The following is a 13440-nucleotide window of genomic DNA, read 5'->3' on the forward strand; positions in this document are numbered from 1 at the left end:
CTGATGTCTTGGGGCAAATGAAGGTTCCACAGATGTTTTTATCTTCTGGAAGGTGTAGTCTTAGCATCTTCAGAAGGGCACAATCTGAAAGGTTTTTTTTCCTTCATGGAGGTGAGGTCATGGTTGCAGTTTCTGCACTGCAAGGCAAGGGTTCTTAAATTTTTTACTTCCTTATCGTGCATGAGATAGTTTTCAAATATGTAGGTTCAGAATACAGTGCTGTGTGCTCTTGCCCAAATTTTTTATTTCACCTAAACTTTTAACTTTATTATCACGCATTAAAGCAGTTTCAAATATGTGAGTCCAGAATACAGCGGAGTGTGCTTTGACCAAATATTTTATTTCACCAAAACATTTTTCTTCATTATCGCACATTATATTTTATTTTTTTATCTCTTGTTAAATCACTTTCAACTATGTGATTTCAGAATACAGCGCAGGCTGGGTCATAACGCTTTTTTATATGACATTCAGCCATACTGAACAGCAGCCGGGCTGCTATTTAACATGCCTAAAAGACACTAACATTGGCGATGCCAATAGCTCTCGGACTGCCGGATGCCACATAATTCTACTTAACACCATGCCACACAAGTCCACAACACACAATTCAATGCCCCACAAGTCCACAACGTGCAACATAGTTACACTCCACATATCACTCTATGCCACATAACTTAACTAAACATAATTACACTCTATGCAATACCACATAAATACACCCCACAAAAAATAATATACCCCACACAATTACAAACAAATCCTCTCAATATAATTTCACACAATCCCACAAGGTTACTCACCACACAATTCAACGCCAGACTTTTCCATTTCACACCACATATTTCCACATCATTCCACATAATTCCAAACTACAACACAATTCCACTACAAACCACAAATATCTAATCCACACCACTGAATTCAAAGTCATGACACAAAATACAACACCACATCACATTCCACTACATGCCACTCCACAACACACTATACCACTTTGCCACTAGACAAAACTCTGATCTTTTTTCCAGCAGGTACATTAATCACCGGAGCTCTTTTATTGATGTCAGAAAACTGTTGGTCATACAAAGAACTCTGCAGTGCTTTTAGAACTGCTGTACTACTACAAAACCGTCCCCCCAGTAACAAAAGCGCCCCCCTAATCCACACGCACACTCCCAGCCTCCCTGAGAAACCCATGATGCCCAGTATTGCCAGCCCAGCCTTGTACATGACCCTTCTATTAGTAACAGGGTAACATTCTACAGCTACAGGATTTAAGCAGCATGCTCCACCCTCGCTGTCTTCTGTGTTCACTTGCATGCCATGTTTGGGATTGTTCTGATGCAAGAAAAAAAATCAACACTGAAGTTATGAGATGTGTTCAGAAAAATAGGTTTTACATGAGAATATGTGAAACTTCAACAATAACGTGCATGGTCCTCAACTGATCACAAACAATGTAATCTCCAGATCCATTTGCCATTGGTAAAGGGACTAAAAACAGGTACCACTCTCCCCTTTATGGTTTAGACTGACTCGTGACCTAACATTATTAGTTAGAAATGCCACTGCATCTCTGATTTTATATGAATTATGAGGTGTGCTAGACATTAGTCCATGATGATGTCCTCTCACAATTCATTTTATCACCAAAAAAATGCCAAGTTTTCTGAGACTTTGGTTCCTTTGAAGGTTAGACTAACAGACACACCAAAGCACGCTGTGATATCTCAGTTTAACAAAAAGAACAACAAGCTCAGGGTGCTAATATAGATAATATTCTAATTCTATAAAAATTACAAGAAAAGCTCAAGCTTTGACGTAAGATCACCACAATCAAGATGAGCATTCTGCCAATATTTATGTACATTTCTTACAAGTAACTACAAATATTACTTTGATTATTTCATCTATCAATTAAGCTAGTTGGCTTTCAGCTCTTATAAACACACAGATTAACAGACACAAAGATCTTAACACTGAGAAGATGATGAAAACCCTAGAGTTGGAGCCTCCATCCCAACTTCGAATAATATGAGGTAGCATCATAAATTATGCTCTCTATTCTATGAATATATCAGATGAGAGAATACCAAATCAAAACATAAAGTAGGTAAACTTTTCAACCCGTATATAATGTCTGATTTGCCAAAATTGGAAATGGCTGCTGTGCGACAATCACTGTCAGTTGATGGCCTGGACACATTTTTCCCAATATTAGGAAGTTTATTGACTTTTTCCCTGGGCTCTTTGGCAGATGGTCGTAAGATCTAAGCGAAAGTTGCTGAGGTACAAAAAGAAGTAAGTTCATGGTCATGGTGGAAGTTTCACTGAGTTCCTGATTTTAGTTTGCAGCCTCATCTGCCCAGGTTAACAATGAACCTGTATTTCTTCTGGACGCAATTACGGAGCCTGAAAGTGTACCCACTGGACTTGTGCCACAAATGGAAACCTTAAATGGCCATGCCAGCATTGGTCTGTCTGAGGAAGAGACCACTTGGCTGGTGCACTTTCTTTCACTATCTCTCAAGGCACATGGGCTTCTTGTCTTTATGGGTGGACAATGTCCTTCTCTCTGTGAAAGCGGCCACTGCCATAACATTCTAAGCCAAAGGATAAGATTGCCTGTGCTGAGAATGGTTTTATCCAGATCTACTTAATTTCACCCATCGAGGGTTCATATGTGCCAGGCATTAATGAGAAGGGTGCTACCGGATGCAATGTTGCTGTGTAAGACAGTCAGTCCCTCTTATGCCTATGTTAATAACCACGACAAAGAATATTATAACGCTATAGGAAAAGACAGCAATAAAATATTACATAACTAGATTCTTTTCAACATAAACCTCCATTCCCTTAAAAAAAAGGGCATTGGTCCAGGCTTGAATTTGCACAGTGCAGACAAGATTTCAAAGTGGAAGAGTAGAGAATGCATTCCATTCAGATCAGACACTAGGTGATGCATCAAAATATAAGACAAGCTGCACGGAGGGATGAAACTACATTTGGAAACGTTTATGTGACAAACCAAGGCACTAGAGGTGTGATCTCCAATAAATACCACTCATTGGTATCCCCTCTATCTATGCTTCAGTGGTGCAACAGAAGCACTTGGAATGTACAATTAGGTACAGAGAATCAGAAACCAGGTACAGAGAATCAGAAACCAGAATGGGAAACTACTATGGGAGGACAAACCTATGAACTCAGAACAGGGACATCACTGTGAGAGGATAAACCTAGGAGTATAAGAAAGGTTGAGGGTCAGGACGAGCACTGTCAAGGTGTAAAGGTGTAAATACACGTTAAATAAACTGTACTCCCTATTGTACAAATGGCACAATGTGCTCCCAAAACAAAGCCCTAATTGTTCGAGGGAATGCAATGATGGGAGACACTGGATATTTAGTGGCACTATCTGAATCTGACAAATTTTCAGGCATGAAGCAGGTACATTCATTTTTACGAGAATCACATGTCTACATTTAAACCTTTGTGGATTTTGCTGTAGAACATTTTTTATAGTTAATATTATTTTGGCCATTTTTAAAATTTTCCATGGAAGTCTTCGATGTGATATAGTTAAATGTCTGTTTTTGAGTATTACCCAAACATAGGCTGCACACCCCACATTCAGGGTTTTTAAAGGTTGATGATCATCAAAAGGTAGAAACTGCAATGTCCGACCTCTCATGAAAAAAACATGAGAATGTTTTGAGAAGGTGTAAAGCAGGATGATGAACGCTTAGTTTCGCAAGCTACGCGCTCCTTTCCGGGCTCCGTGTGAGGACACGGTGAAGCAGGAACATAGCTGTCGACGGAAGTGGAAGTGGAGAGGCGGTCCGATGCTCTCTTGGAGCTGCCCCGGGGTTCGTGAGGTTCAAAGGGAACAGTGTACGTGCGGTTGGTGGCAAAATAATTTGTTTACACTTCTGCTATGTTTTATAGGGGGAAGCGCATCGCTGCTCTGCTTTTCCTACAAGGCAAAGCATGAGGCTGAATATGAATTAAAGGTACATTGGCCCATTCCCTGGGGTCAAAAAGCCAGAAGCATGATGTACAGAACACAGTATATCAAAGTGGATTTACAGAATATTGTGGTCTATTTCATAATCTACCTGTTGGAGGAGCAGAAGTCTTTTTAAGTTTTCTTCACTTTGTATAATGTTGGTGCCGGTGGGGGGAGCTTGCAGGGGCACTAAGGGAGCCATCATTCAGGCCATTAGATCTGATTGCTTCAAGTGGTGGGGGGGGAGAGTCAGAGGGGTGATTAGGGTGGGGGAAGGGGCTGAGTGGGAGGGGGGGCTGGGGAGCCGATGGGAGCAGATAAAAGAAATGCTCGAGGAGGGGAAGGAGAGAAAGTTATGCTGTAGTAGTTAAAGCAGAGATGGTTACCGATCACATCAGGGATGAAGAATTGGTGGATAGCTGGAAAGTTATGGCCTGGTTAAAGGGCATGTATGACCACCAAGAAGTGAATCGGGTTGCTCTTATGCATGGCTGGTCTAGCTCAGTTATTCGCTGGCACTGGGATTGTGTATAGCCACTATTAATATATGCGGTCTGAATAATCCCCAGAAAAGAAGAGTGGCTGAAGATTTGAAAACTCTGAGGGCAGATATATATTGTCTCCAGGAGATGCATATAGATTATTCTAGTAAACACTTATTAGAAACTCGCGGAATTACTTTAGTGGTTAGCACTACGCACAATACTAGAACAATATGGGTTGCCATATTAGCTCATAGAAGGGGTTGTGATTTTATCCGCCATATGGCAGACAACTATGAAAGATGAGGTATAGCAGGATGTCGATATAGCACAGGGGTTTTACTCTGTGCTCACTATATGGCCCAGTATTAGACGACTTAAAAGTATTAGATTTCTTAGCAGTGGAATTAGCTGGGTGGCCTGCTCCATATGTGGTGTTTGGTGAGTTGCGCTTCAGTGGGTCTTGGCACATCTTGAAGGGGACTGCAGGACTTAATTTCAGCAGATATACTGATCGTAATCCCCTGGATTTCAGAGCCCTCCATAGTTTGCAAAAAGAGATAGGCCTGGTGGATGCCCAGGCAATGTTGAACGCGCCAGATCCTGGAAATACATATTTTTGGACCCAGCACGGTTCGCTAGCTGGTCTGGATTATTTTCTCTTGTCCCTGAGCTAATGACAGGGGCACGTTTGGAACTATTACCGGGCTCCATGTCAGACCACAACATTTTACAACTCACCATGGAGGGGTTTAGAAGGAGTGGTTGGTGCTGTTCCTTTGAGAGGCATTAATAGGAAGGGTGCTACCGGATGCAATGTATGTACATCATCCAACTACATCGATATTGAAATATTTGGAATTTCATAGAGGTAGTGCCCCCACAGAAATAGTATGTGACGCTCTAAAAGCCGGTGTCTGCTGGGAAACTTTAAGGTTCAGTGTTCAGCGTCAGAAGCAAACTCAATGCTTGATGCAGGAATTATATTTGAAGCTTAGCCGGGCGGAAAACTGTCTCGCCTTAGCTGTAGCAGAAGGGTCAGACCTTGATGCCACTCTGCAGCAGGTTGCTATTGCTAAGGCTACAATTAATGATATCTCAGACAAAAAGGTTGCAAAAATGTTTCTCTCTAGGCAGTTGAAATGCAATGAATATAATGAAAGGATGCAATGCCTTTTAGTAGTACGTACTTGCCAGAAGGCAGCTGCTTTTTTTCAGGGAATTAAGGGATATGCAGGGCAACTTGGTCTCAGACTCTGGAGATATTAACAAAGTTTTTCTGGAATACTATGAAGAACTTTATGTTTTTGGCTAATGTAATGTCAGATAGAATTACCCAGGTAGAACGGGAGAGACTAGGGCAAAATGTACTACTAAGGAGTTAGAAGCTGCAATTCAAGAGCTGCTCTCTGGAAAGGGTGTGGGGGCGGATTCAATCCCTTTAAAGTCCTATAAGACTTTTAAGACTATTCTACTTCCGGTTATGCTGGAACCTTTTGTTCAACTGCAACAAGGTAGTAGGCCCCCTGAAAGTTGGTCACTAGCCAATATAGTGTTTTTATTTAAAAAAGGGAAAAGAACCCCAAGACCCTGGATCATATCAGCCCATAACATTAATAAATAGCAATGCCAAGTTAGAAGCTGCAATTCAAGAGCTGCTCTCTGGAAAGGGTGTGGGGGCGGATTCAATCCCTTTAAAGTCCTATAAGACTTTTAAGACTATTCTACTTCCGGTTATGCTGGAACCTTTTGTTCAACTGCAACAAGGTAGTAGGCCCCCTGAAAGTTGGTCACTAGCCAATATAGTGTTTTTATTTAAAAAAGGGAAAAGAACCCCAAGACCCTGGATCATATCAGCCCATAACATTAATAAATAGCAATGCCAAGATTTATTCCAAAATTCTTGTTTCTTGGCTGAACTCTATCATTGGCGAACTGTTTTCAGCCAACCAGCATGGATTTATGCCAGGGAGATACACCACGATCATATTCATATGGTCATAACACTGTTTGATGCTAATAGTGAAGCAGGTGAAACCCATGGCAATAGCACTGCTGGATTCTGAAAAAGCATTCAACAGGGTCATTTGGGAATATCTGGGGAAAGCCATTGGCTCATTCGGGCTGGTGGCACTTCATCAAAGCAGTTTGGGCTTTCTATAATAGGCCTGTCGCACACCTACAATTGATGGGAGATTAATAGGGCACCAATTATATTGGAAGAGGTACCAGGCAGGGCTGTACATTCTCCCCATTACTCTTAGCTACATATATTGATCCCCTATTGTGCCAGCTGGAAGATAACCCAGTCATTTTACAAGTAACGGATGGGACACAGACATTTTAGTCTATGTGGATGATGTGGCAGTTGTAACAGCTAACCTGGATGCAGCTTTGAGGGAAATAGAAGCTGTGGCTTGTACACTTGGAGAGTTCTTGGGGTGCTCATTTAACAGGGGTAAAATGCAGTTGGTGGTCAACAGCCATACCACTACTCAAGATGCCAGGATGGTAGAACACACTGTTTACTTGGGATATTGACATTAGCGCTAGAGTGGACCAGACAGTTAAGGCAAATCTGATGTCGATCTTAGAGAAAGCAAAGCAGGATTTCATTATGCAACATAATTAAAATGCTATTCATTCCAAACGTTCTGTATCTTTTTGGGGCTATTACTCTAGAATTTGAAAGGTCATGCTTCGCAGCTATGGACACTTCTATCACAAGATTTATGTTGTCATATGGCAAGACTAGGAGTGCGAGTAAATATCTGTCCTTACCCAGGGAAAGGGGTGGTTGGCGTCTACCAAATTTAAGATTATATCAGTTGGCTGCTTGACATCACTATATGAGGCCCCTTGTGATAAGAAAGGATGAAGAGCAAAAAGGTGTTGATCATGTACCAAATATCTATGAAGCATCAACTGTATCAATATCAAATGGTGGCTTGTTAGTGTTGGTGGAGCCCAGCTACTAGAAAGTCTGATTTTTGGTACCGGAGGCTGCGTTCAGGAGCTGGACATCTTGGCAGGAAAAAGCTGGTATCTGCAGGCTTAATCGAGATACTCCAACCTTTAATAATCCCCTCATACCAAAAATATTTTGGGATGGGTGTTTGGCGAGGTGAGATGAGAAGGGGCTTTGGAAGCTAGGAAATTCATTTGAGGGGATGGGGTGGGAACTTTCGAGGACCTTCGTGATGAATATGGTCTAGATCACAGAGGGTTTTTTTTTAAGTACTTTCAAAGACGTGATTTCTTATATATGAAAACTGGTGGGCCGGCAGGGAGAATGCTCAGTTTATTATTATATTCTGTACTTAGCTCTGAACAACTTGACAATCTAGCAAAGACTTAACCTTAATGCCCTTACCTTCTATGAATCTCTTGAGATTAGTTATACTACACTCTGTTCATCGGGGCCCCAGGCACAACACTATAGGACGATCTTTGATATATATATATTACCCTGCAAAAATAGCTAAGTGTGGAGGAACAGAAGGGATGCTCTGTCTTAGGGGTCAATGTCTCGAAGCGGATCTTGCACATATATTTTCAACTTGTATAGGCTTGACCTGCAGAAAGGGTGAGATCATTAAATTTCTGAGAGAAGTGTTGAATCATAATTTGGAACTTACTCCAAGTGTTATGCTTTTAGGCATACCAGTAACTACGGAAATTACAGACCGAAGGTCTTTTATCTTTATTGCGATGGCTGTATGTCATCCTTGTATAGCCGCCGCTTGACCCACAGCCCCCATCATTTCAGCAAGGGCTGGGACGCCTCCTCTCATTGTTTACCCTGGAGATAGCATTGTATCAACGTAAAGAAAAGTAGGCCAGGCATAAGGGGCAGGAAACTTGGGGTCCGTTGGTGGAATGAGTTAACTCTTGCCAACTGGCTACACCTTAAGGAAGTAGCAGGGGGTGGGGAATGACATCTGTTCTGTATTTATAGGTACTTATATGGTATCTTTTCGGCTATCTCTTCCTATGCACTTATAGCACTTTAAGCACTTTTAGTGAATGTTGGGCCACAATATGTCGAGAGGAGCTGGTAACCAGGGCATTAAATGTTGGTGGAAATTTTTTGGGGACTTTTTATATTCATAAAATGTTGAAAGCACGCCCTTCTCTGTTATTTATCACTAAGGTAACAATCATGCCTATGTAGTTATCAAACAGCAATCTTTTTTGGGATATATGGGAATGTTAAGCTGATGTTGCACTTAGGCACTTTTTTCTACAAAATACAAAAAAAGTACATTTTCAAATGGACAGTTCCACTACACGTAATAATGCTGATTGTCTGCTTAATGGCCAATACACATGAAAATGTATGAGGCAGGAGTGATGATACTCCATGAGTACTCCATGGAATTTTTGTGATTTTCATAAAAGTTAGCCATCTAAAACAAGGTTAAGAGGAAATCTCCTTTAAGAAGATTTCTGACTTTTAAACAAATATCTCTGATCCCAGTGCCATAAAATCATCAGTGAATATCATAAATTATAAGATTCCAGTTCACTACATGGTCTTTCATGTACTGACTAAAACAATTATGGTGAGAGCATCAAGATCCATTTTGGCTACTTCCATATCAGTGCTCAAGGCTAAAATATATCCTTAGTCCTTAATTGTGATAAAGCCAATCTGAGTTCCAAAATTAATTCCATCACGAACATGAGAAAAAAACTTTTCAGGGTGGCATGAGGTGCAGAGCGTTATGTTTTGGCTCCTGTCAGTCACTGAGTCATCCTGAATGTTCTGAGCAAGGACACCTCCACGTTCCAAGAGAACCCTGTAAGAAAGAAACACAAGTTGTGATCACGTAGACCAAAAAAAATTGAGATACGCATAAAATCACATCAGACTATGTACTCACAGGCATGTCTTTTGGCCTTTAGCAGATGTCTCAGGGATTACCTCCAGATGTGTTCTCTATGGGGGCCATGGCAGTACACAGCTCGATCTATTTATTCCTAATACAGGGAGTGCAGAATTATTAGGCAAATGAGTATTTTGACCACATCATCCTCTTTATGCATGTTGACTTACTCCAAGCTGTATAGGCTCGAAAGCCTACTACCAATTAAGCATATTAGGTGATGTGCATCTCTGTAATGAGAAGGGGTGTGGTCTAATGACTTCAACACCCTATATCAGGTGTGCATAATTATTAGGCAACTTCCTTTCCTTTGGCAAAATGGGTCAAAAGAAGGACTTGACAGGCTCAGAAAAGTCAAAAATAGTGAGATATCTTGCAGAGGGATGCAGCACTCTTAAAATTGCAAAGCTTCTGAAGCGTGATCATCGAACAATCAAGCGTTTCATTCAAAATAGTCAACAGGGTCGCAAGAAGCGTGTGGAAAAACCAAGGCGCAAATTAACTGCCCATGAACTGAGAAAAGTCAAGCGTGCAGCTGCCACGATGCCACTTGCCACCAGTTTGGCCATATTTCAGAGCTGCAACATCACTGGAGTGCCCAAAAGCACAAGGTGTGCAATACTTAGAGACATGGCCAAGGTAAGAAAGGCTGAAAGACGACCACCACTGAACAAGACACACAAGCTGAAACGTCAAGACTGGGCCAAGAAATATCTCAAGACTGATTTTTCTAAGGTTTTATGGACTGATGAAATGAGAGTGAGTCTTGATGGGCCAGATGGATGGGCCCGTGGCTGGATTGGTAAAGGGCAGAGAGCTCCAGTCCGACTCAGACGCCAGCAAGGTGGAGGTGGAGTACTGGTTTGGGCTGGTATCATCAAAGATGAGCTTGTGGGGCCTTTTCGGGTTGAGGATGGAGTCAAGCTCAACTCCCAGTCCTACTGCCAGTTCCTGGAAGACACCTTCTTCAAGCAGTGGTACAGGAAGAAGTCTGCATCCTTCAAGAAAAACATGATTTTCATGCAGGACAATGCTCCATCACACGCGTCCAAGTACTCCACAGCGTGGCTGGCAAGAAAGGGTATAAAAGAAGGAAATCTAATGACATGGCCTCCTTGTTCACCTGATCTGAACCCCATTGAGAACCTGTGGTCCATCATCAAATGTGAGATTTACAAGGAGGGAAAACAGTACGCCTCTCTGAACAGTGTCTGGGAGGCTGTGGTTGCTGCTGCACGCAATGTTGATGGTGAACAGATCAAAACACTGACAGAATCCATGGATGGCAGGCTTTTGAGTGTCCTTGCAAAGAAAGGTGGCTATATTGGTCACTGATTTGTTTTTGTTTTGTTTTTGAATGTCAGAAATGTATATTTGTGAATGTTGAGATGTTATATTGGTTTCACTGGTAATGATAAATAATTGAAATGGGTATATATTTTTTTTTGTTAAGTTGCCTAATAATTATGCACAGTGATAGTCACCTGCACACACAGATATCCCCCTAACATAGCTAAAACTAAAAACAAACTAAAAACTACTTCCAAAAATATTCAGTTTTGATATTAATGAGTTTTTTGGGTTCATTGAGAACATGGTTGTTGTTCAATAATAAAATTAATCCTCAAAAATACAACTTGCCTAATAATTCTGCACTCCCTGTAATATGCCAACAGATCACTAGACAGCATTTGATGAGGCAGGTCCCAAACAGAAATGACAGATTGCTCTCCACCCAGAATTACAACAACAGACAACTAAATCACCAGGTCTTTAATGAAGGGGTGAGATCCAGTGGGATCCAAAGTGGTGTTTGATATAAAGAAGTGTCAAAAGAACAATTGTTCTTATAACGTGACTTCAATCCACATATTTCTAATGAAATTGTCACTATTCCCCTTCAGAAACTTACAAATGTGTTTGAATTGCAAATGCTAATGCATTCATCACCCCTGCACATTTTGGGTCATACACATAATCTCATATTCTTTATTCCACACTGGGAACCCTCCTCTCCTCCCTCCTATTATCACATCCACCCATTTGACCATTTCCTGCTACCTATCTATCTGTTCTGTTTCCAAAATTTGATCTGAAGCTATATCTCCAATATTCCACCATCGTGATCTACGAAAAATTTCACTTGATCTATTGGCTACTTCAGTTCACAATACTCTACCTCCAATACATTTGTAACCCTACCTCCTGATCATGCTGCTAATACTTTCTCTTCTGGCATCTATGACTGCCTTAAAATTTAAGATCCTCTGAAACCTACCTCTAAAGCCCCTCAATCTTGGCCTTCTAAAGGTTGTATACCGCTTTGAACATCTATGATGCAAACATCAAACATCCCTTCTCTCTTGTTTTCTTGCTCTTGACAACAATGATGCTTCACAACTAAAGACTGCAGAGAAAACATGATCATCTCTGGACAATCACTACGTTCTTGTCTCCTGTTGGGCACTCTCAAATGTATCCTGATTTATCTGCTCACTCTGTGCACATTGCTGATCATTTTCCCTATTATTTCACATTTAAAATCTTCATGTCTTGTACTACTTTCTCTTCTTCTCCCATTCGTCTTCTCTATATTCACTTCCTATAAATCTCTCTTTTTTCTCCTCATCTTCCTTCTTATTCAAGTTTCGTTCCTTCTGTGATTTAAGAGTGCAATCTTACTTTTGCAGGGCTTCACCACTGGATCTCCATCAGATCCATTACCTCTTACTTTGGTGAAATCTGTTTTAAGTTTACTTATCCCTTTTCTGGTCTCTCTCCTAAGCCCATCACTGGTTCCTGGGGTCTTTCTTTCTGCATTCAAATCAGATGTAGTTCTTCCACTTTGGCGGAAACCTTCTCTGGACTCTAGTAATCTTTACAGTTTTCAGCCTATTTCTTTGTTTCCATTTAAAACAATTCTAGAACATTTAGCTGTCTTTCAACTGTCTTTTGTTACCCAGGTTAATGAGCTTTTCTCCATAGTCAAATCAAGCTTTTTTTCAAGCCAAGCTACAGAATGTGCAATTCTCTATGTATCTAATATATTTATGTTTCTCATAACTAACATTCTTCAGCTCTTATACTTCTCAATCTTTCTGCCGCTTTTTACATGGTGGATCGCTCTACTCTTATAGACTCGACTCACTTTGCTCTCCCTGATGTTCTAAAGGGCTCTCTTGTTAGTCCTTTTACTTTTTCCATGGTATAGTGTTATCTTATCCTCTAGTGTTTCTTATTTTGGATTTAATTTTGTTATGTTGATGACTTGCCAATGTATTTCTCATTTTTCTAATTAATCTTTAAATGTTCTGATTTGCTTTAATGCCATATCTGCCAGTCTATCTGCTTTGAAACCTGGATAGCATCACACTTCTTAAAAATAATCCTTTAAAAAGCTGAGATTGTCTTTTTTGAAGCCTTTGTGGTCATGCCAGCCCCCTCCTATCTGTTTCTCTTCTACTTCCATTCTTTTTTCTTCCTCAGGTGGAAATGTTGAGATTATTTTTGACTCATCTTTACATTTCTTGTAACAACTGTCTTTGGTAGTTAAGACTTGTCTACACCTTCAAAACATCCAGAAAATGAAATCTTACTTATCCCTCTGCTCTCTCAAACTGTTGATTGCATGCTTGGCTTTATCCTGTATTAACTATTGTTCATCTTTACTTGTTGGTCCTTTTAAATATCGGGTTTCCCCACTTCAGAATATTCAAAACTCATGTGTCAGTTTTCTGTTTTCTCTTAGCTAAAGTTATTGTGACTCTTCATATTTAGATCAACTTAGCTGGTTACCGCTGACATACTGTAAGAAAATGGGTTATTAGTTGCAAAGGATGTGGGCCCTCCACACATAATATGTCTGCAACCTTCCGTTTACTGGGAACCAAGTACCCCTTGTAGCACTTGACTCTTTCTTGGTAGCAAGACTCTTCATTTTGGGGGTTGGCTCCAACAACACCCTGCAGCATTCTAAGCAGGATACCCTCATTGCCTGCATTCATCATGTCCAATATCATCTTTAACCACTTGCAGGGCACCCTTGTGATAGCAGAAG

At 40.8% G+C, this 13440-nt stretch overlaps 1 protein-coding gene across 2 annotated transcripts in view; it reads right to left on the reverse strand.

Annotated features, from left to right (window-relative positions):
• Positions 1 to 319: 319 nt before the first annotated feature.
• The window catches only part of LOC138250489 (purine nucleoside phosphorylase LACC1-like), a 148756-nt gene continuing 135635 nt past the window's right edge, over positions 320 to 13440 (reverse strand). For both annotated transcript variants that reach the window (XM_069205417.1, XM_069205416.1), the window contains exon 6: positions 320 to 9296. In XM_069205417.1, coding sequence (XP_069061518.1) covers positions 9122 to 9296 — 175 coding nt within the window. In that variant the 3' untranslated portion in view covers positions 320 to 9121. The remainder of the gene's footprint in view (positions 9297 to 13440) is intronic.

The sequence above is a fragment of the Pleurodeles waltl genome, chromosome 8 (assembly GCF_031143425.1).
Source record: "Pleurodeles waltl isolate 20211129_DDA chromosome 8, aPleWal1.hap1.20221129, whole genome shotgun sequence".
In the NCBI taxonomy this organism is placed as follows: Eukaryota; Metazoa; Chordata; class Amphibia; order Caudata; family Salamandridae; genus Pleurodeles; species Pleurodeles waltl.